Raw genomic sequence first — 25,320 nt, 5'->3', positions numbered from 1 at the left:
CCCTTGTACAATTTACAATGTTTTCTGAACAGGGTCTTGGCCCCAACAAAAAATGATTTAATTTACTTGTTTGTCTTTGAAACCCCTAGTCTGGATTTTTATTCATCCTCCTCTGAATATTCCCTCCCAAGAGCTGACCTGGATACAGCAGCAAGGCAGCAGAATGGAGTGCACATGTGCTCACAGCACCCAGCCCCAGGAACAGGCCTTCAGCACAGAAGAGAACCCAGTGGCTTCTCTGAAGCAAATTATCACCTGGTATCAGAGCTGATGGGAAAGAGGAAAACAGACAAAAACTGAAAAAGCGAAACAGACTTTTAAGGAGTAAAGAATGGCAGATGAAACTAAAAATAGTCCCCTTGGCAGTTGTAAAGGAAATTCGTTTGACAGGAGGCTGCTTCTTTTGTCAAGAGTGGTTTGTTATGCAACAGATGATACCAACACCGGCTTCTCTTATCTTCATTGTCAGTTTAACTGACAAAAAGGAGCACAGTTTAACATTACTGGAGCCACAGCAAGACTTACCATTTGTTTGTTTTCAGGCATGTGAATGTTATAAGGGACAGCCCAGGGATAAATAGTGGTGAGAAACTGGTGCAAGCTCAGCTAAGCAATTCCATGAAAACCTTATGAGTACAAGTTCATTATTAAAGGTAGCAATTAAACCCCTGCCCACTGCTATTCTGGTTCCCCAGCCTCAAACTCCAACATTCCCAAGGGAATTGCTGTGACATTCCTGCACAATGGGAAATTTAATGCTCACAGGTTCTTCCACACACAGACATCCAGGGACGTCCTTTCCTGTCTCCTGTGTTTTGCTTCTCACGAGAACATACAGGGCTGAAGTCTTCTGGACACAGGAAAAAGCAAAATATAAATGATCAAAGCTGTTTCATTTGCTGGTAAGGTCTGCTTTCCCCCTCCCCCCCCCCCCCCCCCCTTTTTTTTTTCCTATGCTGAGCATTTGGTAGCATTTACACCCCTAAATCTGAAGGTAAGAAGTAGAAACTAAGAGATTTAAAGACACCACCTTGATATCTTCTCTTTTCCCAAAGGGAAGCGATGGCAAAACCATGGAGAGAAGAGGGAGAGATGAGGCTATCAGCAGCTTCTCTGGCAGTTCTCCACAGGAGTGCAGGTGAGCCTGCATGTTCCTCATTAAAGCGCCTTCTGGCAGGCATGCAAGCTTTTAGAACGCCTGCTGATCGCAGCTGCCAATATCTGCTGGTAAGGAGGTAAGCAAATTGCAGTCCGTCCAAGTTAAACAAGTAAAGGCTAGGGCTTTCAAAAGCACAAGAGACTCACATAGGCACACACATGCTAGGATACAATGTAGGTGCAAGTAAAAACAATTCTTGCCAGACTTTCGATTGGACCGTCTGGAAATGCTCATTTTCAGACCGAGTATAGTGCACTAAACAGTGGGATACTTGAAAGCAGGGCACTCTCAGCCTATTCCTTTCTCCAAGGAAACGTTCAGCAGAACAAGACTGTAACCCAGCAGTCGGTCTCCTAGGTGAGCAACTGAAGGCATCCTCTGTCCCGAGCACCCCAAGAGTTTGGTGGGAAAACAAGCATTGGGATGTAAGATAAATTAGTGATTAGATCACGCAGTCAGTAGAAAGCCTTCAGTGAAAAACATGGGCAGTTTTTAGCTTCTTCCTTCAGACTGAAAGCATACAGCGTACATGCAGGAAGTACTACAGACTAAAAAAATAATAATAACAGCTTTATAGAAATTGTTCCATTTACCACTCAGTGAAGGGAGAACTCAGTGCAGACGCTGCCCCACAGCAGGCACACCTGTCGTTAGCTGTTCAGGCCACAGGATGCCACTGTTGCATTTCTTTTTCAGGAGGTCAAAACAAAACTGCGACAAATGGTGTGAACTGGATACCTAAGTTTAATGCCTCTTTCCCCCTTTTTAGTGTAGACGTTTGCCAGTGTTACAGCCCCAGGCAGTCCAGATGTAAATAGCTCAGTCCCACAGCACTGTGTGCTTTAATCAGGAACAAAATGTTTGGATACCTTTTAAGGCTACATTACTGAACACAGCATCTTTGCGCCTTCATAAATTTTCTACGGACAAGAACTCTTCCCAATGGCTGCCAGGAGTGTTGATTCCAATCCTGATAGTTTTGACCGCAAAACAAATATCCACTGTTACTGGATTTTATCTGTGTTCAGATGAGAGAAGAAAAACAGTAGATGGGAGAGCAGATAAAATGAGAGAGAAGGCAGACTGCTCATAATTCTTACCTCTTGTAAAAGAGGAAAGAGCTCCTACCATGTTAGTAAAACTTCACAAATATTTTACTAATATAAATTCTTTCATATAAAAGTCTGGAATGTAATGTATTCATGCTAGGAGACAGTGATGTGGCTTGAGCTCCCAGATAGCTCCTCTTGTGTGATTTTTGTGTGATTTACAAGCTGGCACCCAGAAACATGCCCGGGACAAGAGATCTCCAGACAGATAAAGACAGAGGCTCCTCATCAAGCCATATCAGTGTGACTTCTAGAGCGAGGCATGGATCTGACCAGGTTCTAAGTGTCTTTGAAAACCAAATTTCAGTCCTGAAATATTTTTTCAGCCTAATATTTTTTAAATTGTAAACTGTTAAAGAAAACGCAGTATGGGATTGCAGATCTCCTGTTTTGCCCTTGTGAGGCCTCATCTGGAGAACTGCAGGCAGGCTTGAGCCCCCCGCACAAGAAAGATGTGCAGCTGTTGGAGTGGGTCCAGAGGAGGCCACTAGGATGCTCGGATGCCTGGAGCATCTCTCCTGTGAAGACAGGCTGAGGGAGCTGAGATTGTTTGGCCTGGAGAAGGTTCCAGGAAGACCTCACTGTGGCCTTCCAATACCTAAAGGGAACAAGAAGGAGAACTTTGTACATGGACTGATAGTGGTAGAACAAGGGGGAATGGTTTTACACTAAAAGACAGAAGATTTAACTTAGATGTGAGAAGGTAATGTTTTGTTCAGAGGGCGGTGAGGCAGTTGCCCAGAGAAGCTGTGGGTGCCCCATCCCTGGAGATGCTCAAGGCCAGGCTGAATGGGGCCCTGGGCAGCCTCACCTGGTGGCAACAGATCTGCCTACAGCACAGGGTTAGAGCTGAGTAGGTGTAGTGGAAGTGCTAAGTCATGGCTTGAACAGTGATCGAGAACCTGGAGGGAAGACAGGGGAAACCCAGGGGAGCTCAGGAGTGACTGGAAGGGGTGGAGCCAGGATCCACCCAATTCCAGACCTCGTTTAAGGGTTGGCAGTGAAGGTGAGGGCATCTCACTGGAGATCCCTGCCTACCTGAGGCCTTCTCAAGATAAGCAGCTCTTTTCCCTCATTTCTGTGTCCACAGCTGCCGCATCTGGGCTCGTCCTCGTTTGCTGCAGCCAAAGACTTTGCCACCCCCAGTATTATTGCTCTATTTTCCAACATATTATAGCATGACAGCGGGCTTCAAAGTCCCTTCCAACCTAAGCTATTTCTTGATCCCATGATTGATTCTTCTAAGTTCAGCACAACATAATTCTTGATAAAGGACTCTTCAGAAAGGAGGAAAAAAAAATATAACCACACCTCAGATTTCAAAAGCCTTTTTGGTTTTGCTCATTATTTGCAAATAGGAAAAATGGCTTACAACTGAGCTTAAGAACAGGAAAAAAGAAAACGAATGATGAAGGTTTCAGATACAGCTTGGGTGGCCAGTAACAGCAGGACTTGAGGAAAGACAGCATGACAGTGACAGCTGTGATGATGCAGAGCGTTACAGATGCTGGTGTTACAGCTCCGTACTTCAAGCTGATATAAATAAGAAGGGGCCCATGGATAACAGCCTTCTGGGATTCAAGGCTTCACCCTCACAGTCTGCAGTGTGTTTCAGATGTGTCCTAGAAGCAGACTATTCCCCAGCTGGAGGCTAGACTGTGTGGTAAAATCCCATTTTTCTGAAGGCCATACTGTAAGATCTTTAAATTAGAAATAGGTAACTGCTCAGCAGACTCTGGGAAGGACTTAGTCCATGAAAAAAAGCAACCACTAAGCAAATGAGTCATAGGCTACCTTGCACAGAAATAAAAGAAGCCTAACAGTGGTTTGCAATGCTCTAAAAAGAGGGATCTATAGTAGCATACAGTAAGGACTCCTTTTGCTGAAGCAGTACTTGGTGTTGTGCTGTTTCTTTTTCCCTCTACAACAGAAGAAATTTACCAATACGTAATAAATTACTTTGTTTCAAAATTCACTTTACCTCCATCCAAAAGACTAGAGATTTCAAAATCATTCTAAGGAAGAAAAAGCAATAAAAGAAAGCCTTCAACCCAAATTCTTTTCTTCTTGTTTATAACAACAAACAACAGATTTAGTGTGAAAGCAACACTGAGAGGGTAGGAAAACAATTTCTGAAGCTACTTTTAGCCCTGCTGATCTCAGGAGCTTAGCGTTCCCGTCAGACTGAACAGACTCCAATGGGGTGCCCCACTGTCTAGCTGGAAAAATCTACCCCTGGAGACCTGGTTGTGGCACCTTATACCTTACATCTACCTTGGTATTCAGGGTTGTTGTTACTGGATGGTTTTCTTGGGTGGATTGGTTGGATTTTTTTCTTTTTTTTCCTCTCTTTTTTTTTGAGCAAGTATCCAGAACTGCGTTGATCCAAGACACAGATGTTACCTACTACAGTAAATCACTAGGAAAAAATCAAAATGTTTCACACTTCATTTTCTCTAAATTACTCCCTCTGGACTCAGCAGTCAGCCAAAATTCATCCACAAAAGCTATTTCTATTAAAAGGAGAAACTGATGGCACAGTCAGGTATATCCTGATACAAAATTGTTTCTTTACATACAACAGGGCGTTTTTCCCGCAACAAGTTAAGAAGAAACAACAAAAACTTTCTTTTCCTTGATGCTTCTCATCTAAATTCAGCCAGTACTGTATTCAATCCTTCCACGAGCTTTCTATTTATTTTTTGTTCACTTCAGAAACATATTCCTACCACCAGCTCTGCTTATTTCATCCAAACCAGCTTCATTTACTGTGGCTTGTTTAGTGGGTTCTTACGTCGTATACAGATAGCTCCACTATTATCTCAACAATTTGTATTCACTTCATATTTTCTCAGGGAAAATCCCTTTGGTTATACATTTAAGATCTGAAAGTAGACCTCAGCACGTAATTTTGGGTGGATTTTGGCTCTGTCATTTCAGCAACTTGGTCCCATAATGACCTTATCCACTTTTTCAACTCTTTCTTACCTTGGCTGTCAGCTTCACTGAATCTTATCCAGTCTATAATCACATCCCTTCAGCTCCACGCAGTCTTCCATGAAACAAAAATGGCAACACCCTAACTCCTTTTAGCCCAAAAAAGAAGTACTTTATCAAAACCACTTGTTAAACTGTAGAGGTTGGCTGCCAAGATTCTTTCATATTTCAACCCCTTCCACACCAAAAAGAAGTCAATTTCCAACCATGTCTTTCTGTGGTTATTATATATATATTTATTTTTACCCTCCATCTAGCTTATTTTCTGCCACCAAGGGAGAAGCATTCACTGCTTGTGCAAACCTTGCCTATGTAAGGGGAGTCAATATTCCTTGTATCTAGAGCAGACATCCCTTGTATTCCTTGTGTCAAGAGCAGAGCAGGCATCTCTTGCCAGATGTAAATTAAGAATGGATTTTCCAAAGTTTTCTGTTATACAGATGGGAGAACAGAATTAATATAAGTACCCTAATCATCTTCAGCATGAAATCTGGCAAACTATCCCACACTACCTTTAATTAGAGACTTAGAAGGAGTAAAGCACTCCTGCTATTAAACTGTCTTTGTTACCAAAATCACAGCCTCAAACTGAGAAAGTGTTTTGTTCGTTATATGGGTCAAGTGAAGTCCCTGGTAACTGGAAAAATGCAGTGTCACATTCATTTTTAAGAAGGGTAGAAAGGATGACCCAGTGAACTGTTGACTTGTCAGCCTCACCTCTGTGCCAGGGACGATCATGAAAGTTCATGGAATAGACCATCCTGGAAGCACGTGGAAGGGAGGGAGCTGATACAAGACAACCAGCACAGCTTTACCAAGGGCAAATCCTGCCTGACCAGCCTAGTGGTCTTCTATGATGGTGTAACTGCATCAGTGCATAATGAAAAAGTCACTGATGTAAACCATCTGGACTTCAGGAAGGCCTTTGACACAATCCCCTGCAACATCCTTCTCTCTAAATTGGAAAGATACGGATTTGATGGCTGGACTATTTGATGGTCAAGGAACTGGTTGTGAGATCGTACCCAGAAAGTAGTGGTTAATGGCTCAATGTCCACACAGAGATCAGTGATGAATGGTGTCCTTCAGGAGTCAGTATTGCAACAGATGTTCTTTAGTGTCTTCATCAATGACATCACCAGTGGAATCAAATGCACCCTCAGCAAGTTTGTGGATGACACCAAGCTGTGAGGTGCAGTATCATAGAATCATAGAATGGCCTGGGTTGAAAAGGACCACAATGATCATCTAGTTTCAACCCCTCTGTTATGTGCAGGGTTGCCAACCACCAGACCAAGCTGCCCAGAGCCACATCCAGCCTGGATGCAGTAGACATGCTTGGGGGACGTTATGCCATCCAGAGGGACCCAGACATGCTGGAGCTGTGAGCACAGGAGAACTTCATGAGATTCAACAAAGCAAGTAGGAAGTCTTGCACCTGAGTCATGGCAAATCTTGCTTTCATTACAATTTGGGGTGTTTAAGGATAGAGCACAGCCAAAAAGAACTTTGGAGTACTGGTGGATAGCAAGCAGGACATGAGCCAGCAATGTGCCCTCACAGCCCAGAAAGCCTACTGTATCCTGAACTGCATCAGAAGAAACATGGTCAGCAGAGCAAGGGGAGCAATCCTGTCCCTATACTTTGCATTGGTGAGACCTCTCCTGGAGTACTGAATGCATACATGGAGTTCTCAGTAAAAGAAGAGAAACTGACCTGCTGGAGCACATCCAGAGGAGGGTGATCAAAATGACGCAATGGATGGAACACCTACCTGATGAGGTCAGGCTGAGAAAACTGGGGCTGTTCAGCTCTGGGGAGACCCGATAGCAGCCTTTCAGTATATAAAGGGAGGCTATAAGAAGTGACAGACCCCTTAGCAAGGTCTATTGTAATAGGATGAGGGGAAATTGTTCCAAACTAAAAGAGGAGAGATTTAGACTAGATATGTGAAAAAAGGTTTTTCCAGTAACAGTAGCAAAGCACTGAAACAGATTGCCCAAAGAGGTGGTAGATGCCCATCCCTGGAGATATTCAAGTTCTGGCTGAACAGGGCTCTGAGCAACATTATGTCACAGTAGGTGTCCCTGTTCATTGCAGTGGAGTTGGACTAGATGGCCTTCATGGGTCCCTTCCAATCCAAATGGGTTTATGATTCTGTGAAGGAACTGATGGTAGGCAGTAGCATCTTAAACTGTATTTCCACATTAAAGCTTCAGTTCCATTAAGCACTCACCACTGCCAAGAGAGGTAGCCTTCTCCCCACATCCCTCCCCCAGTTTCTTCCCTCTGAGACGTGCTTTTGCCAAGTCCTTGTTCCAGCACACATTTGATTGCAGCACAAAGCCAATTCATCTCACTAAAACAGCAGAAAGTAAATTGGTTTTGGCTGGAAAGCAAGCTGAATTGGCTTACTATGTTGATCAAGTGAGCACCAGAGTTGGTGCAAGACAAAGAGAAGACAAACTGTATGGCTAAAAACAGGAACAGTAAAAGAGGTCTAGGAGAGATGGGAATGGTAAACAGCAGAATAAGCTGTTAACACAGTTCAATTGGAGCAGGAAATCATAGCCTTACTGTGCTCCAGCAATTTATAAAACGCATGTCCAAGTACTCAGTTCCCGTAGCCATCTCCTCATTCCAAGGGCAGCAGTTCCTCTGATACCCACAAATTACTTAAAGGGGATTTTGCATTTAGCCCTACAATAGGGCCGCACTGTAACAGCTGCACATCTTAAGCCCAAGTTCAAGAAACACTGGTACCCCAAGTGTGTTGCTGTATAAGCCTTTGGAGAGCCAAGGACTTTTTCTTGTCCCAGCTCTTCTCAGGGCTCTGCCTTGCACCACGGGCCTCAGGAAACTTTCCAAAGCTGCAGATTAGCTGGGCACCGTGCCACGTGAGCCCCCACCGTCCTACTGTTCTAGCTCTCTCTGTGGGACTGCACAATGAGCATCCAGTACGCAGCAGCACCAGCCCATGGGTCTGCCCACGGCTCTCTACACAAATGGAGATATCCCCTCCAATATAACCAAAAAGGCTTTGTGTTTGCCGGTTTTTCAAAGCCTGCGGACAGCGGACATCCGGAGGAGCAGCACAGCGTTCCTGTGGGGAAGCATCGCAGGCTGCCAGTGCGGAGACAGAGCCCCAGAGCAGCCACACGTTGCTTCAGCAGAGAAAGGCCTTTGAGCAGAGCACCACAAAAACAGGCTGCACGCTGTGTGTTAGTTATCTACACTTATCCACCAAGCTGCTTTACACCTGAGGGAATGAAGCGGCCACCTCCTCCTCCAAGTCACCAACAAGTGCCACAGCCTTCCAACAGCCTGTTGCCACCCACGTGGACCAGCGCAGGCCTTCCAACCCCAAGCACTGCATGGCGAGGAAGCTGGCTTTAAAAGCAACAGAAGTAATTTTAAAAAGGCAGCTGCTGGGTTGGGGAGGGGGCTTGAATTCTCATTTTATTGACCTTCCAGTTCTATACCCTGCCAGGGCACCCGCTTTCCAGAAGGAGAACCGAGGTCTTCGTTTATCAAAGTAAACAACGCCAGGGCCGCCCCAGGGCCCCGATGTTTCGCTCTCCCCCGTGCCCAGGCCGGCAGCAGCGCCGCAACCTGAGGCCGGGCAGCTCCGGGCGGGTATGGCGCAGCTGCTGCCCCGCGCCAGGGGCCGCCTCCCCGCGGCGGGAGGAGCGGCGGTAGGTGGAGGGCGGACCCGGGCTGGCCGAGAGCCGGAGCTCCGCGCTGCCCTCAGGTGAGGGGCGGGGGGGCACGGGCTGGGTCTCGTCTGGCTGCGTTCTGGGGTCTTCGCCGCCTTTCAAAGAGCCCTCTGCTCCAAACAGAGGAGCCGAGCCGAGGAGAGTCTCTTTGTTAGTTAGCCGGAAAGAAAAATCGACTTCTTTCCTTAATGGCACCCAGAGGAGACTGAAGGGAAGTCATTATGCGAGGCCTGAGCTCGACCAGTCGAAACCATATCGACCGTGGGTGCTGCTGTGCTGCTGCTGGAGCTGGCAGCCTGGGCTGAGGCGTGCGGAGGCGCTCGTGCTGTGCGAGGTGACCTCTCACAGCGTTGGGCTCAAATAGACAGCCTTCAGCAGGCTCTGTTGTGGTAGGACAAGGGGAAACGGCTTCAAACTGAGAGAGGGGATGTTTAGATTGGATATAAGGAAGATTTTTACAACTAGGTTAGTGAAGGACTGCAACGGGTTTCCCTTTCCCAGAGAGTTAAAGGATGCTGCCCTCTTTCCCTCCTCCATCCGTAGAGACATTCAGGTCAGGCAGGACAGGGCTCTGAGCAACCTGATCTCACCGTAGGTGTCCCTGTTCACTCTAGGGGAGTTGGACTAGATGGCCTTTAAGGGCCCCTTCCAACTCAAACGATTCTATGATTGTTTCTCTGTATGGCCAACACGCCTTGTCCTTGCAGGAGAGGTGGGAGAGCAAGAGTGGATCTTGTAAATAAGTTCAGTGTAAAAAGTGTTGAATACAGAAAATGTCCTGCTTGATCAATAGGAAAAGGTAGAGAAATAGACTTTACTGAAGTTACTTGTAGTTTAAAAAAGTTTACTTCCTACTTTTCTTAAGGAAGTCTTTACTATGTCTGGAGTCAGCATGAAATGGATGCATTCTGTTGGCGCTGGTCAATGAATAACTTTGAGTGGAGCAGTAAAATGAATCAGTTTTATTCCTCTGGTGCAGGAAGTTATTTTTGAAAGAAAGAGTACATGTAAGAGACAAGATGGCTCATGCTGGGAGGAGATACCGAGATACGCAAGGTGGGTACCATGAGAATCGTGGACCTGATGGATATGAGGAAGACAGAAAAACAAGAAAACCAAGCCCATACAATGGAAGGTACGTCTTATCACCTTAAAGGAGCATATCACAGCAAGTCTGCTATGTTTGTCCTTTTGTTTGTTTGCTTTTAAATACATTCACACTACAGTAGTAAAGAAAGCGTTTACCTGAAATCATGGAGCATGAGAATTCCACATTAAGAATCAGGAAACTATTTTACACTTTGAAATTTTAAACAGCTTTTAATCTTTCTATTGAACTCCAGGGTAGCTGCAGGCTAAGAGACAGCAGAAAGAGGCAGATCTGTGTATTTCATAGGGTTGTCTGAATAAAGCCAGATCACAAGTAGTTAAAGTATGGCTATGGCTCTTTGTACAGCTGCTTAAGGGATTGTTTGGTCAACAGGTGACAATAAGTCAAGGCTTGCCAATACTCACTGTATTATTATATGTATCAGCAAAGGGACTTACTGAATATGCTGCTTGATTCAGCTTTGAACAAGTTAATGGTAATCCAAAACAAAATCAGTTTAAATAATTGCAGTCAATAAATGTACTTATTTAAGTGCCTCAGGTAGTTTGTGGCACATCAGAGCAGGCCAGCCACTATCACTGCAGTAAGTAAATAAGCGAGCAGAAGAGATGGAGTGACAAATCAGTTCTCAGGATATTATACTCCTCCTTTCAGCCTGGATAGCCTAGAGCATATTAGAACTGATCTTAGGCTGTTTTTATTTGAGGGCATGCTGCTGGCTGCTTTGTAGGAATCTGCAGTTGTAAACATTAGCAAATGAGTTGGGACAGTAAGATGTTCTTCAGACCTGCTTAGCCTTTGGGAGCATGGTTGTAAGGTAATAATAGAATCAAAGAGCAAGGAGGAGATAGGTATAATAAAGGTTCTTTTAAAGCTGAACCACTGAAATCTACCCTGATAATACACACTTAAGCAAGAAAAAATAGGATGAGAATAAAAGCAGCAGTGGGGAGCGCTTGTATGGACTAGAAAGAGTACTTCCAGCTGAGAATAAAAGATGTGGATGATAATCCTATTACAAAAACTACTTACTGTATTTTTTTTTCTTCTGTCTCTTTTAATTCATGAAAAAGAAATGAGAGAAATGGGAATAGAAATCAGCCTAAGAATCATCTTTAGATGCTGAATGATTGCTCTTAGTGAGAGCATAGATCAGGAGCGAATGTAGTTAAATTATCTTACAACATGTGCAAGGATAGCAGTAAGTTGAACCACCTCTTCTTAGTAAGGCTCTTTTCTGGACTTCTTGCTTTTGTTGTTACTTATAAATGGCAGGACACACTGGCAAATGGTGGAAGGACTGTAAGGGCTAACAACCATCCCCATATACACCGAGGATTAGAGGAGGGGAAACTGCAGCTACAGATCTGTAACAGCCATGGAGGTGGTTCTTGGAGTCAACCAAGAAGCTGACAAGAACCAGCCTTCACTGCAACTAATCAAAATGACTTTTCATCTTTCTTTTTTTTTTTTTTGGATGCAGTTTGGCTTAACTGAACAATATTTCCCCTGCTTACTGATCTTGAAAAGAATAACTGATTTTGTAAGGAAATTACAGTATTTTGGTGAAATCTTAGATTTATTGACCCAAAGATCTCCAGATCCCATGATTGAAGAGATGGGAAGAGTATTGTAGAAACTGTAATTTGGGTGCCTAATGCTCTCATCCCTTGTGAGCCAAAACTATCTAGCCAAAATATGTCTTTCACAATGCATTTGTGTCTGAAACTTCTATAGTAAGCTTTCTCTCATTGCTGAAGAAGAGTTGCATCACCCTGAGCTGGAAAGTCCTGAAGGAAAACAGGAGCAAGGGCAGCCAGATGAGGCCCATTTTGAGGGGGAAAAAACATCTAGAAGAAAGTTGTTGGTTTTTTGTCTTTGGGCTTTTTTTTTTTCCTAGTTGTACTCAGATACTGAACATTAGGGGAGGGTTTTTTTTTTTTATTTTGTTTTGCTTGTTTTGTTTTCTGGCAAGTAGCAAGATACAATAGAGAGAAGCAGCTGCATCAGAAGTACCAAAGGGATTGCTTTCAAGTTAACTGGAAGTCTTATAAATCACATAGCTTATTTAATTTATGTGACACAGCTGTGCAGGATGCCTTGGTGGTTGCACAAGACCCAGGACAAAGGTCAGAAAAATCAGGAATGTTTCAGCCAAAAAGAGCTGTTGGCAACTACACGTGGAGTTGTTAGCATTAGTCTTGTTATTGAAGGTCTCAATTAAAATGTAAAAAACTACAATGAACATGATTTAGTGTGAATGCATAAGATAATATTTTTAAGTTAAATCTGGAATTGGATGAAGATAAACCATAGTGCAACGATGCTAGGAAACAAAACTACAGCTGAAAGTGCTGATATGTGGATAAGAAATTCAAGATAGTAATCAAATAGGAAGACATAAAAAAGAAAATATGGAATGAGACTTTAAATGCCTCTTACTAATTCAGCATCATCCAGCTGTACCTTGAAAAGTCAAGTTCAAAGTCTCCTTTAAATGAAGGAGAACGTTTAGATTAGACCAAGCATTTACAAAACAATTTACCATTTCTTTTAAGCTGAGCGTTAACTCATTTTAAAAGAGCCAGTTACACTTTTCACGCAGAATAATGTAAAATCTCACCAACCTTAAACATTCATTAGGCTTAAGGGAGCCTGTATGTTATTGCAGCATGATCTAATTACTGTATATTACCCATTTACTCCACTGCAGGCCAGCAAAAGATACCCGTGGTGGCCAGCACTCGAGGGCTTCCACCATTTGCTCAGAGCCGTACTCTAAAGCTTCAGCAGCATCACAGGAGTATTTTGACTCACCACCACAGTATTACCCCACCAAGGAAACCTTGTCCATGAAGTGTTCAAAGGTATGCACAACAAGAGGTACGTGCAATTCTTACTGCCTGCCACCCACTCCTCCCCCTCCCAAGGCTCTTCTAGGTTTCTCTGTCTGTGATTAGAAGCACAACAAAGTAAATCCAGGGGAACACATAAAATATGAACATGAAATTCATGAATGACGTGGCTGCAGGTTAGTAATTGTAAATTAGTAATTGGAAGAATCTAAAAAGCAAAATGTACGGAGTATCACAGATACTTGAAGATGTGTATTCAGAGTATGCAGCCACAGTGTCAGCACAGGTGATGTGTTGTGCAACAAGGGGTAAGCTTTGGGATTTGGGAGTAGGCAGTCTAAATACTGCTGTGGAAGCTTTGATGCTGGGTTATCCCAACATGTTCTTCTCACACTATCAACTCTGTATTTAATGCAGTCATCACTGATGCATCTTTATAAAGTAACAGCATCTGAGGCAGAACTATTTTAAGGACATGTAATCCATTAAATCCAATCCAGTAAACCAGCTCTTCAGAAATAACTGATTTTTTCATTGCTAGAAAATGGGCACAACAAGAAATGTTCAAGAAATGAACATTAATGTGGGGGTAAATCAGCCTTAACGCTTAGCAAATCCCGTAAATTGAAAGAAAATGCAGCTAAAATACACATTTCTCCTTTAAAGTTTTCCCTCTTTGTTTTTTGGAAAGGCTCACTGCATTCTAAGTGAAAGCTGAGGTGCACAGTTTTTGGTCAGAAGCTGATCAGGCTTATGAAGAGCTTAGAGTGACATGCTTTTTTTTTTTTTTCCTCCCATTTGCTTCTCGTTATTTCAGTGCATCAAGCATCATTAACATCTTCAAAATGTCCCAGATTTGGATGCATCAGTTGACAATGATGATTTCACTCCCACCCCTCCCCCAGGTATTGCTCAGTATTTCCAAAAGTTTAATGGCTGAGCTTACACTGGAGGAGGGAAAAGAAATCAAATAGAAAACAAACCCCATTATTGGCAGCTTAATTTCAAAAAAATGAAGAGAAATTGGAGGTTGGTAAAATCCTGAGAATTCGACTACTCATTGAACTTCTGAAAGTACAAAAAATTTGGGTGCAATTTCTTAGAATTGTTTTCTTAGAATTCTCTGTTCCCTGCAATCAGATACCAAATGTTATAAACGAAAACCTAACACGAACTTTTTGAAAGGAAGTCAGTGCATGTGAGCTACAGCTTCTTACAGCATCGAAAACTTCCTGGAAGTGCTTTTTAACTCTCTCTTTCTTTTGCCAATGGTTTATCAGCAGTCTGGTGAAATCCCCCTTCCCGATTGCCGTAATTTCAAAACAAAGTAGTGTCAAACAAGGATGGGAAATGGAGCCATCTACCACAGTCTTTTCCAAAGCAACAACTGAAATGTGAGCCTTAGCCCCTGAGCGTGCTTCGTTCTCCTTTCACTACATATCTTACTTTTCCTTTTGCCCAGCAACTATCCATATGCTTTTTGTACAAGTTGACTGGTTTGTCAAACTATAGAGGAACTGTGGACAACCAAGAGCTCCAAGCAATATTTACTTCAGCCACTGTGCTCCTCACCTGCAATATCCCAAAAAACTGAAGTTGAGGTTTCACAAACAGGCTGGTATGAAACCAGTTATCCTTCTAGCACCTTAGCTGCAAGCTGTAGCTGAAAAAAAAAAAAAAAAAAAGAAAAGAAATTATTCTTATTGCCTCCTTCCCTCTCTAATTCCCTCCCACACTTCTTTTTTTTCCTACAACTGCATTAAGAAAAGAAACCCAACCTGAATACAGTGGAAGAGACAACTGATTCTAACGTCCTTTGCTGTCGGGAGCATTTGATAGCATCTAAAGAGACTTCAAACCATTCTGCTCCATTTTAGTCCTTTCATCTAAACACAGAAGAAAAAAAAACTGTTTAAAAATTCTGCAAGCAATCCCCATAATACCCATTCAGTTGTCTAGGTAGGATCACCTGGGTAGCAGTACCAGATTGTATAAAGATTATGCATCCTCCCAAATTATATACTAGAGTGCAAGTTTGGGAGGAATGTAGCAGTTTGGACCAGTACAGAGCAAGCTGTCCTCTGGGTTATTCACTTCAGATTCGTGGGATTTCCTGAACTGCAGACCAGTATGCACTTCTGTTGTGCTTCGTACCTTTGTACAGTCTCCACCTGTTTCATTCTAGGGACGCACTCACATTCCACTGCTAATAGAGGTGTAACTCGTGACAGGCAGCACAGAACTAAGATTTCTTCTTGACTCCATCTGTTTGAAAATGAGGCATTCCTTTTTATTTCCTTTTAACCACTACAAATCTGTGAGACGATCTTTCCTTTCATCTCATGGGAGCTTGTGTCCTTTAAGAGGTTTTGGCTGGAGGCTTTACCACGAGCTTTTTTGGAAAATCAGATACACTACGGCTTGGATTGCCTTTCTTCTTGTATCTCCTGATTCTTTTGAACCACTTCCCTCTATGAAACTTTTGACTCTCCCTTGCTCCACTAGCTTTATGTATCGTTTCTATGTTTATATTTGATAGGAAAATCACACCTGGGGATCTGCAGATCACAGATTAAAAAGACAATAAAAACAAAGAAGTTGGCCACCTTCTGCTTCTGTATTACACAACAGTGCATAGAATGGTGTCAAGCTGTGTAGATACTCTATATGATTACGTGAGAATTGGAAATAAACTACTCTTGATAAAGACAAGCCATTCATCAGCTTGAGGAACTAGTGCTTGGAATAACCATTTCTTACAGCTGAAGCTCAATAGCGTATGCTACTTAAAACAACACAGAGTTATTGGCCTTGAATTTCTTAGTGCTGAAATTCTTTCAGAAAAATGCATCCAACTTGTTTTTCACTGTTGGTGCAGATTTAATTTCTGTAGTTCTATCTTCTGCTTAGGAAAATTAAATTAGTAATAATGATTGCTTTGTCAAATTCATTCCTTCTGGTTATCAGAGGGAACACGAGAAGCGTTTCAGTCTGGCTGCCATGCTGCTTCCTTTACGTTAGAGAGAACAAAATCTGCACCAAACTCAGGAGGGAACTTCTGATCTTATGTTGGTCGTGAATATTTGATCACTTTTCCTCAAAAGCTCTTAATTATATTACATATACTGATGTGAAAGAGGTGGAGTGATGCAACTGTAGGGTAATACTGCTGCTAGTTTTGCTGAAATGGTGAAGGTAAACCAAATTTCTCCCATCCTCAGTCAGTAGCAGACTCAGAAAAAGCTCACATTTTTGCCTTGTATAGAACTGTACTGTGCTAGCTAGAACTACAGTGCTAACATTTTTTTTTTTAATTCTTCAGCCCTATTAGCATGGAAGGGAGATAGCACTTAAAAAGATTAGAGAAAAAAAAAATTGTGATCTATAACTGAATAGTAAAAGTACAACTGAATCTCTGATCTTTGCTGCCATAAACACAGCTTAAAGAGGGGCCGTGAATAGTGGCCGATTTCTAAAGCACATTGTAGGTGCTCCCAAACTATCCTGTCTTAAGCCTGCATTACAGCAGCCACAGTTGTTAAATCCTTCAGACTGATTTCCTCTCAGAACAAGACAGCGTTATCATTTGTAACAACAATAAAAGCCTCTGACTTCAAACAGAGCCAGGAGGAAATATCAAACCAAATTTATTAGGAGGAGGAAATAGAATTAGGGAGTAACAATGTCTTTCTCCAAGATATACTTGTACATTAACAAGCCAGCATTAATTCAAATGTAAACATCTATAAGCTTTTGTTTTCACAAAGCAGTCCGTGTTTTTCCTGTAGCTAAGGATGCTGGCAAATACTCTCAGACTGGAAAAAGTACAGAGGTGAAAAGTCACGCTGAGCAGAGGGATCTCACTGTTAGACACCCGCTTTGAGTTACGCCACTGCTCATCACAGTTATACCAATACCATTACGTTGCAGTGTTATGTCCTGGTACTGCTCTTCTTTGAGAGTCTGACCTGAGAGCAGGAGGGAAAAACACTTTGCAGAACACCGTTTAACATCTGATGCTGTGGAACTCTTGATGGCAGGGAAGTAGTGCTTTGCAGGAGGCATTGGATTGAAGTAAAAGACTTTCCATAACTCCAGTTACATATGTTGAAAAACATTGAAGGGTCATTAAATGCACACAGTGCAGATAACTTTATGGATTAAAATAAGTGTTAGAGAAGTATATTCAGCAGTACAAGATAGATCTTTTCAACAGCGTGGTCAATAGGATACATATGTTTCTGGGGAGGCACCTAGTGGGATTAGTTTTTATCTTCACATTTTGCCTCTGCATTCTTAGCTCTTTTAAATTGTGCTCAAAGCTGTCATACACTGTTCCTGTAACAGTTAATTTATTTCAACGTATTTTTGCTATGAGGATGGAGCACTAAGTTCCCCTGCAGTCTCATTTGTATTTAGGCAGCATTCCCCTCCTATCTCTTGCAACATATATTTAAATACAGGGCGACTAACACGTTAAATTTGCCATTACATTTTTAATCCTGGAGTTGGAAAGAAGGAAGACATCTGTAGTGGGAACTGGATAGAGCTATACAAATGAATCTAGATGATTCAAAATGCTTAATGAAAATGGCACATTTACAAGATAGATGGAGTGCATAGCAGAGCTGCAGGTAACCTTCCTGTTCTGAGGACTATTTCATTTGGAATTAAATCTTGTTTGCTGTGAAATACAAATAGCCATTTAGCTCTATAAAAACATGTAGAAGAGCTACAGTACTTACAGATACCAGTTTCCTTTAGCAGATACCAGTATCTTTACAGATACCTTTAGCAAATAGTTGCCCTATCAAGATATGGGGCTTGACTCTGCCCACATTTTTATATCAGTTGTTTTCATCCACCTTTTTTTTTTTTTTTTTGCTTGCTTATACTATTGTTTTTACAGAGAGGAGAACTACAACCGAGAATTTTCACCTCAGGTAGCAAGGCAAGATCCTTGCAAAGTCATGTTAACTTTTAGTATGTGTTAGACTTTGGTCCATGGTTACCTGCTGGGAAATCTTTCTTAAGTCTGCACCAGTGTAAAACAAGCTTGGCAACCATCCTTCTCGCAAGACTACTGGGTTTGTCTTCCTTTCACCTTACCCAAATTCTTAGAAGCAAGAGAAATTCTTCTTTTCACAAAGTGGCTCTCAAGGCTAACTGATGATACAGCAAAGCAATGCTATGTGAGATGTAGCTGTATTTCTGGAAGCAACCGATTACAGCTCCCTTAAAGGAGAGAAATCCACTCAGTCAGGAATGCTGCTTACCAGGTATGACAACCCACAACTTGTAAAGTGAGTAAGGAGCTCCACAGGTTCCTCCAACCTGATCTACCTTCAGCCAGACTATGGTTACGTAAGGAGCAATAACACCCCAATCTTTGTACTTTCTAAAGGTGGCCATGTTTCACTTTGAGTGAAAGGAGTGCCTACAGAAAGTTGGCATAAGAAAAGAGCATTTCATTGTTTTCTGGACCGCCCAAGTTTGTTACAAGATATTTGTTTTACTACCTGGTGGAAGCATGGGTACAGTAGGAAGAAAAAGTGCTTCCCAAAAGACAGAACAGGAGGTCACCATGTCACCATGCTGAGACCTACCAGCAACTACAGATATGTCTAAAGCCTTTTACACACGTTGCATTTAAATCAGTATTACCAAGTGCTACAGTTTAATGCGTGACCTTCTGCTTTCCTTTTAGAAGGTTGTGAAGGTGGCTCATTCTAGGCTAACAGGAGACAAATCAAGAACATGCTTAGAAATGATGCTTTAAGGAAATACCAGGGGAAAAAAGGTTGTTTCTAGGCAGGGAAAAAAACACTGACACTATCTCAAAGGCAAGTGAATCAGTTTCATACAGTGGCAGGAAACTATGTTTCTGCAAATTAAGCCCTTTTCTGTGACAGCTGGATAGAGCAGGTAGGACAATAGCTGTTCGAGGGAATATTACACACAGAAAAAACAAGTCTATGCGTTCGGGTTTGAGCATTCCAGTTATGCTTGTAGGGCTTCTGTGAATCATTGAAAACAAGGCTAGTTATCCTTTGAGATTTCCTAGTGGAGAAACTGTCTTTAGTAAAGAGAGACAACATATTAGAAGATAGTTATTCTTTTTTCTGGAGTGCATGAATAGTTTAATTTTCCCAGTTTATAACTATTTCTCCCTCCATTTCCAGTAAGATGATATCTCAGACAAATGAGCCTACACGTATTGGGTGCTTATGTGCCATTAAATTTCAGTTGGCTCTGAGTACATGGTTCCCTTGGGTCCTTTGAAAAGCCAAGATTCAGTGAACAACTGTTGGTCTCACATTGCCTAACTCTTGCTTTAGAGTTGTTGTTTTTATTCCTTCTTTGAACATCAGGGAGATTTCAGCATAACTCAGTGAAAGCTAAATCCCACCAGTGTCTGAAGAACACTGGAGACCTACACAGATAGTGGTGGCATGGGGAAGGTTTGTTTATCAGAAGGCTCTGTATTGCCCTGAACTTACATCAGTGAAGTTGGTTTCATTCTCATTACCAGTTTCAGTAAATCTTGCTTTGCACTGGTATTTATATAAGGGATGTAATACCATTAGCAAGATAGTTTAATACTTTGCTTGCAGATTTAATATTTTAGTCTGTTGTGACTGTTTTCTCCATTTCATTTCCTCTTCATTTTCCTCCAGTTTTCTTTCCTCCTCGTCACATTTTTGTCCCCTTCCTTCCAAAAAGGGAATATCTCTCTTCCTCTGATGTTTCCTCCCTCTCCCACCCATCGCATTCCAATTTAGGCCAGAGGGGACCAAAGCTGTGCACCAAGCTGTGTACTTACCTTCTGTGGAAATGCACCACCTACACTTCAGGAGAAGTTCAGCATATGAGATCCTTTTCAGGACTGACTGCAGCTTTTGTAAGTCACTGTATATGGTCAAAATACTTGCCTGCTCCTGTGGAAAAAATCAAAACAACACACACCACTACCTCTGAAAAGCAGAAAGCTACCCAAACTGGAAGACAAAACAACTTTCAGTGAGAAAGGCTGGGTGAATGATTCCTGCTGCGTGTGCTGCAGCCTGTAGTTCTTCTCTTCCCTTTTCCTCGAGCGACCCCTAATGGGATGTGGCTCAGGCTCCACTTACCTGTGTGGGTTGACACAGTTTCCTCATACTACCTGCTTGCCCTGTGTGAGCCTGTCCTGGCCTACGCCCCTGGCTCTGGGAGTGAGGTGTCCAAGAGGGACAGCTGGACACCTCTGAGGCTGCTGGTTGGGTACCGCCGATCCTGGTGGCACCTGGCCTGCAGTGGAAGCAGAGGGAGAGAGCAAGCCAAAAGGCACATGGAGAAAACAGGTGTTTTTCAGATACCTGAAAAACACACAGGAATGTTAAATGGAGAAGAAAGAGTGATACCAAAAGAGTCAGTCAGGAGAAGTCGTCCCTGTGCAGCCAGCAGAGGGATATAAAGTGCCAAGATGTAGTGGAGGGAGACACTTTGAAGGCTGCATCTATTTAGTCAGGCCCTCGTGAGGTTAGGGGGAGTTCAACAGAAACAGCTAGGAATGATTGTCCTGCAGATGAGTTTTCGTCAGCTACAGAAACACAGGGACAAATGTGAATTGACCTTATTACTTTATGGACACATACACATAACCACAGTGATCCTGATGTTGGGATTGTTCTGCTACAGGGGGAAAAGCCTCTTCACAGCTTACCACATACAAGATTCAAACAGCTGTGAGTTACTGGTTACCACGCAGTCAGATGCAGAGTAGGTTTATGAGACAAAGCATGCAGGTTTAACAGCTCACCACACCTGAAATGGAGAATTTCTGATTCTTCTTCGGCTGTTATTTCCCCTGCTAAATTTGTGCCAGCGCAATTGCTCATCAGACCCTCTATGAGTCACTTCAAGTTGCTAAAGTTGCAGGAAAAAACAGCAGCACACAAGAAAGGAGCTGAATCGTTTCCTGCTCTTTTAATTTATTAAAACAGCTCTTGGAAGGACCTAATGCTTGGCCACAGTATTGCTGGGTAGGGGAAGAACATGATGACTTCCCAGCCAAGGGCAGGAGCTATTAGACTAAGGTCAGCTGCCTGTGGATCTAAATGCTTACAGCCTGCCTGCTTGTTTTGCTGCATTTAAGCTCACCGTTTGGCATAAGACAAAGCCATTGATCAATGCATTAATGCCATGGCAGTAGCCAAGTGTGCACCCAATACAGGAGAAAAAGGAAAACAGTGAATAATGGATAAATCATATAAGTGGAAAAACTGCATTTGATAGAAGAGAACCTATTTGATACAGCAGGCATCGTACTCATGGCAGTAAAGATAGGATTCAAACAAAGCTAACAATTAAATTGAAATTACCATCCATTGCAGATTTGGATTTTATGGAATGAGTGAAGCAATCCTCTGCAAAGCTCCTGGAAACACCTACAGCCTGAACTGATTGCATCAGTTCTTCTCACCTTTAGTGTTGAAAAGCAGAGTGGAAAAGAAGCATAGGAAAGAAAGTAGCAGTCCAAGAACCCTGACTTGAGTCTCATTAGTTTCTCAGTATGGAGGGGGCTCGTTCCCAAAATCAGCTATTCACTGTGCTAATTTTAGGATGAGAAATAACGGCCTTCAGCCCGACCAGGAGGGGAGGCTCAGGTTGGATATTAGGAAAAATTCCTTTTCACAGAGAGCAGTGAGGCAGTGGCACAGGCTGCCCAGGGAGGTGGTGGAAGCGTTCCTGGAAATGTGGATGTGGCACTGAGGGACGCGGTGAATGGGCATGGTGGGGGTGGGTTGGCAATTGGACTGGATGTTCTGAGAGATCTTTCCAAAATTAATGATTGTATGATAATACAAACCAGTATAATTAATTTTAGATTAGTCCCAAGGTTTTGACCTTGAGAAAGGAAAAATACATCCAAGCCTGTAAAGTTTTACAATTCTATGAGTCTATGGTTTTCAGGCCTCCTGCTGTTTACGATTCAAGTCTTGCAACACATTCATTGTTGCTTGGGACTAGGGAATAGTGTAGTAGATTGAGTATCAGTTTTTAACTATAACAGATAACAGGTCAAAGTTGTACAAAACTTTTAGAGTGCCTAGGTCAAGATTTGAACATATTGTAGGGCTTAATATTTCCAATTGAAGATCGCATAAGGCCTTGGGAATTCCCATTAGTAGTCCACTTTAAAAACTCTGCTGGCTGCCATCACAGACCTTTAATTCACAGCTTTGTAGCATTCATCATTTTAGGATTTTTCTTTAACACAGGAGTTCTTGTTACTGCCCGTTTTATTGTTTTTAAGTCAATCCACACATTGCAGATAACTCCTGGAGTGGCTGCTAATGAACCTTTTTTCCTTGCTTCCACTCCAATCAGTTCTACAACAGGCATGTGTGAAAATTATGCAGGTACATATAAAACCCACCCAACCTGAATGGCCTGCTTTAGGACATTTTTCACACATGCCACAAAGCACCTACTGCTGCAATTGAAAATTCAACAGCCCTCACTGGTTTCATTTTTCATTCCATCTGCAAAGGGATGCATCATGCCAGTCCTACAGCAGCAGCTCAGTGAAGGTAAGGCCTTGTATGAATACTTAGGAAGTTTTGGAACAGCAGCACTGAGGATTGGAATGGGTTATTTTCACAGTTATAAATATGGAGAGATTTGCAGCAGGTGCTAACTCTTAACAACAGAAAATTGCCCTTTCTAAAGCTCAGCAAGGGGATGTACAGGAAAAGCTGATACTTAGCATAGCCAGAGGCCCTTGTCAAACTGCCACAAGCATCTTCCAGTGAAAGGAAGCAGCAACAGGAAGGTACTTCTTGCCCCAGCCCTCTGGGGAGGGCATAAGAAGGGGCAGAACCCAATAATCCATCCAATCCATCCAATATACCCAATAATCCATCATTCCTCGTGCTGCTTCAGCCCTTTCTTTTCAGCCCATACAGCCTTGACAGCAACGGAGCCATGGCTCAGGAGGAAAATGCCACGCTGATCAATGCTAATAGCATAAATGAAAGTCTATATGCAAGCTGAAGATCCCACCCCCCTTTAAAGGCAAGCATAGGACCACTCTGTGAAGCATCTTACATTCTTGGCTGTCAGGCTGCAGCAGAATAAGACTCACAATTCAGTAATTAGCTTCAGGACTTGAGGAACAGCATGTGATACACTTTGGGTTTTCATTTCCTGAGTAGGCAACTCTAGCTGTGCTACACTGCAACATCGGTCATGTTTACTAATCTTAGTCTGACCCCTAGTGAGCTGTCACAGAATAATCAGATTAATCTACGCTCTGCTGGCCCTTCCTGACAGGCAGCTACTAGAAGAAGCCATTTCTCCTAGGTTACTTTTATCAGTAGCATAGCACAGGGACAAGATTCAACTCAGAAGTCATAAAGCTTTCTTTTGAAGCTGGGCATCTGTGAAAGAATACACGAAGTATCAAATTCCCTTACCTCAATACATAAGGTACTTTTGTCCTCTTTCCCCACTTTTTCTATGCAATCAGTTTGTTAATACCTGTGAAGAGATTTTATTTCTGTAAGAGATAGAGAAGTGATGCGTAAGAAGTTCGAATTAGCACTTAACACAAAAACGTGTCTGTTAAAGCAGTAAACTTTTAAGGACCTACACAGCTTGCACGATTTGTTAAGCCATCAGAGGACTGTAGGTTTTTGTCAGCTTTCACCTCTGCATTTTGTTCAGACTGTTTATGCCAAGGAGCTACAGGCCAAAATGCAATCGTTATTCGCTTTCCTTGGCAGTAACACAAGCACAGTAAAATCTTTATGGATTTTTCCCCTCATGGAGTCCCATTTATCAAACACGTTGACAAATTTTTAGAAAAGTAATTTGCCCAACTTCTGAAATGTGCCCATGAGAGCTTACACTTTTTTTTTCCCCCCTTCTTCCCCACAAAGAAGCACTCTGGTGTTGCTACAGCCAGGAGGATTGTCTCAGTAATAGCGCTCTCTGGTTCTGTTTTTGGATCTATTTTTATCACCCCCAGTTTGCACATGATTCTGATACCTCTTCCCACCTTTCTGCTCCTTACAGGCATTTTGAAGTTCGTGGAAATCACCGTTAACCTCCTGGTGCTGATTTGTGTGGGCGCTGCCCAAGCCTCTGTTGCAGGCTTTACTTCCGTCGGCGGCTTGGGCATCGGATCCTTTAACCTGAATTCAGCCTACAGCCCCTTCGAGGGCACGGAGCTCCAGGAAGTGAGGGAGCTGGACATGCAAATCACCCAGATGAGAGCCCCCTGCGTCTACGGCGGAGTAACCTTCAGCTTAGCAGCAGCAGCGCTCACACTCATCTTCCTCGTAGTGGGGGCAAAACCCATCCACCGCCTCAAGATGGGGCTGCTCGGTGGTGAATGCGCCTTCAGCCTGCTGGCTGGTGTGTGCTACGTCATTGCAGTTAGTCTCTACTTGCACTTTGTCACCCAGGTGAACGCCACGGAAGCTTGCAAGAGGCGTGAGAGGCTGTACGCGCGCCGTGGTTACACCTCCATGAACTGCGTGGTCCAGGGTGGCGATGCAGCCGTCGGCCTCTTTGGTGTAGTTGCGGCCTGTTTGTACTTTGCCAGCTTTGTGGTCTGCATCCTTGCTATTCGAACCGTGCGGGCCTTCCAGAGCCACATGGCCACGGCTCAGCACAGCCCCAAGAGCAGCGTTAGGGACAGAAGCGTCAGAAATGACCGCCCCACGCACAGAACCTCTGGAAGCTCCCAGAACACCCAGGCTCTTGCCACATTAGTGTGAAGTCAGTTGTGGGCCTGTGCCAGAGAACAGCAGCTTCAGCGAGGGGCAGGTACTAGACTTTGTGTGCCTAAATCCACTGTCTGACAAGGTACTGGAAGTGTGTCTCAAATCACCAAATGTAAATAAAACGTAATAAAATAGATGCTGGAAGGATATTCTAACAAAGCTTTTTTTTTTTTTTTTTTTTTTTTTGGTGCATCAGTCTCTCAGACAGACTCCTGCCTTTAAAATGTGTTTGATTCTAACGTTTCCACCCTGTACAGAGCAAATCTGAACAGCAGTGCACTGTTAACAGGTTGCAATTGCAATGGTGCCGAGCTGGTGTTAATAACCACTCCCTTTATTCTCTCTTGGCATAAGGAATTGAACATAAAGCCTGCACGGGCAGCCAGCTGTGCAGAGAAGTCCTTGAACACATCCCGTGCCTGTTGATGCATCCTGTTGCTTTAAGCCACGGTAGGCACAAAGCAGAGGACACTCAGGTGACTTTCTGAATCGCATCCTGAGTTATACTTGTGACCTGTTCCACTTGGAACAGTGAAATATTTTATCTTTCGAGTCATGGGGTCATCGCATGGCAATCACGTGCTCCCGTAGGAATGCTGCCA

The 25,320-nt window shown here is 43.1% G+C and overlaps 1 protein-coding gene across 1 annotated transcript; it reads left to right on the top strand.

The window, feature by feature from the left end:
- Nucleotides 1–8,903: 8,903 nt before the first annotated feature.
- Nucleotides 8,904–24,712, top strand: LOC306944830 (MARVEL domain-containing protein 3-like; the record flags this gene model as incomplete). Its single annotated transcript, XM_079533433.1, is given in 6 exon segments — nucleotides 8,904–8,925; nucleotides 8,928–8,962; nucleotides 8,964–9,016; nucleotides 9,961–10,116; nucleotides 12,806–12,975; nucleotides 24,006–24,712. Coding segments are annotated over 6 exon segments (1,143 nt in total).
- Between the last annotated feature and the right edge of the window lie 608 nt (nucleotides 24,713–25,320).

Source organism: Tetrao urogallus (assembly GCF_951394365.1).
Source record: "Tetrao urogallus genome assembly, chromosome: 3".
NCBI lineage: Eukaryota > Metazoa > Chordata > Aves > Galliformes > Phasianidae > Tetrao > Tetrao urogallus.
This window is presented reverse-complemented; position numbering and strand designations above follow the sequence as displayed.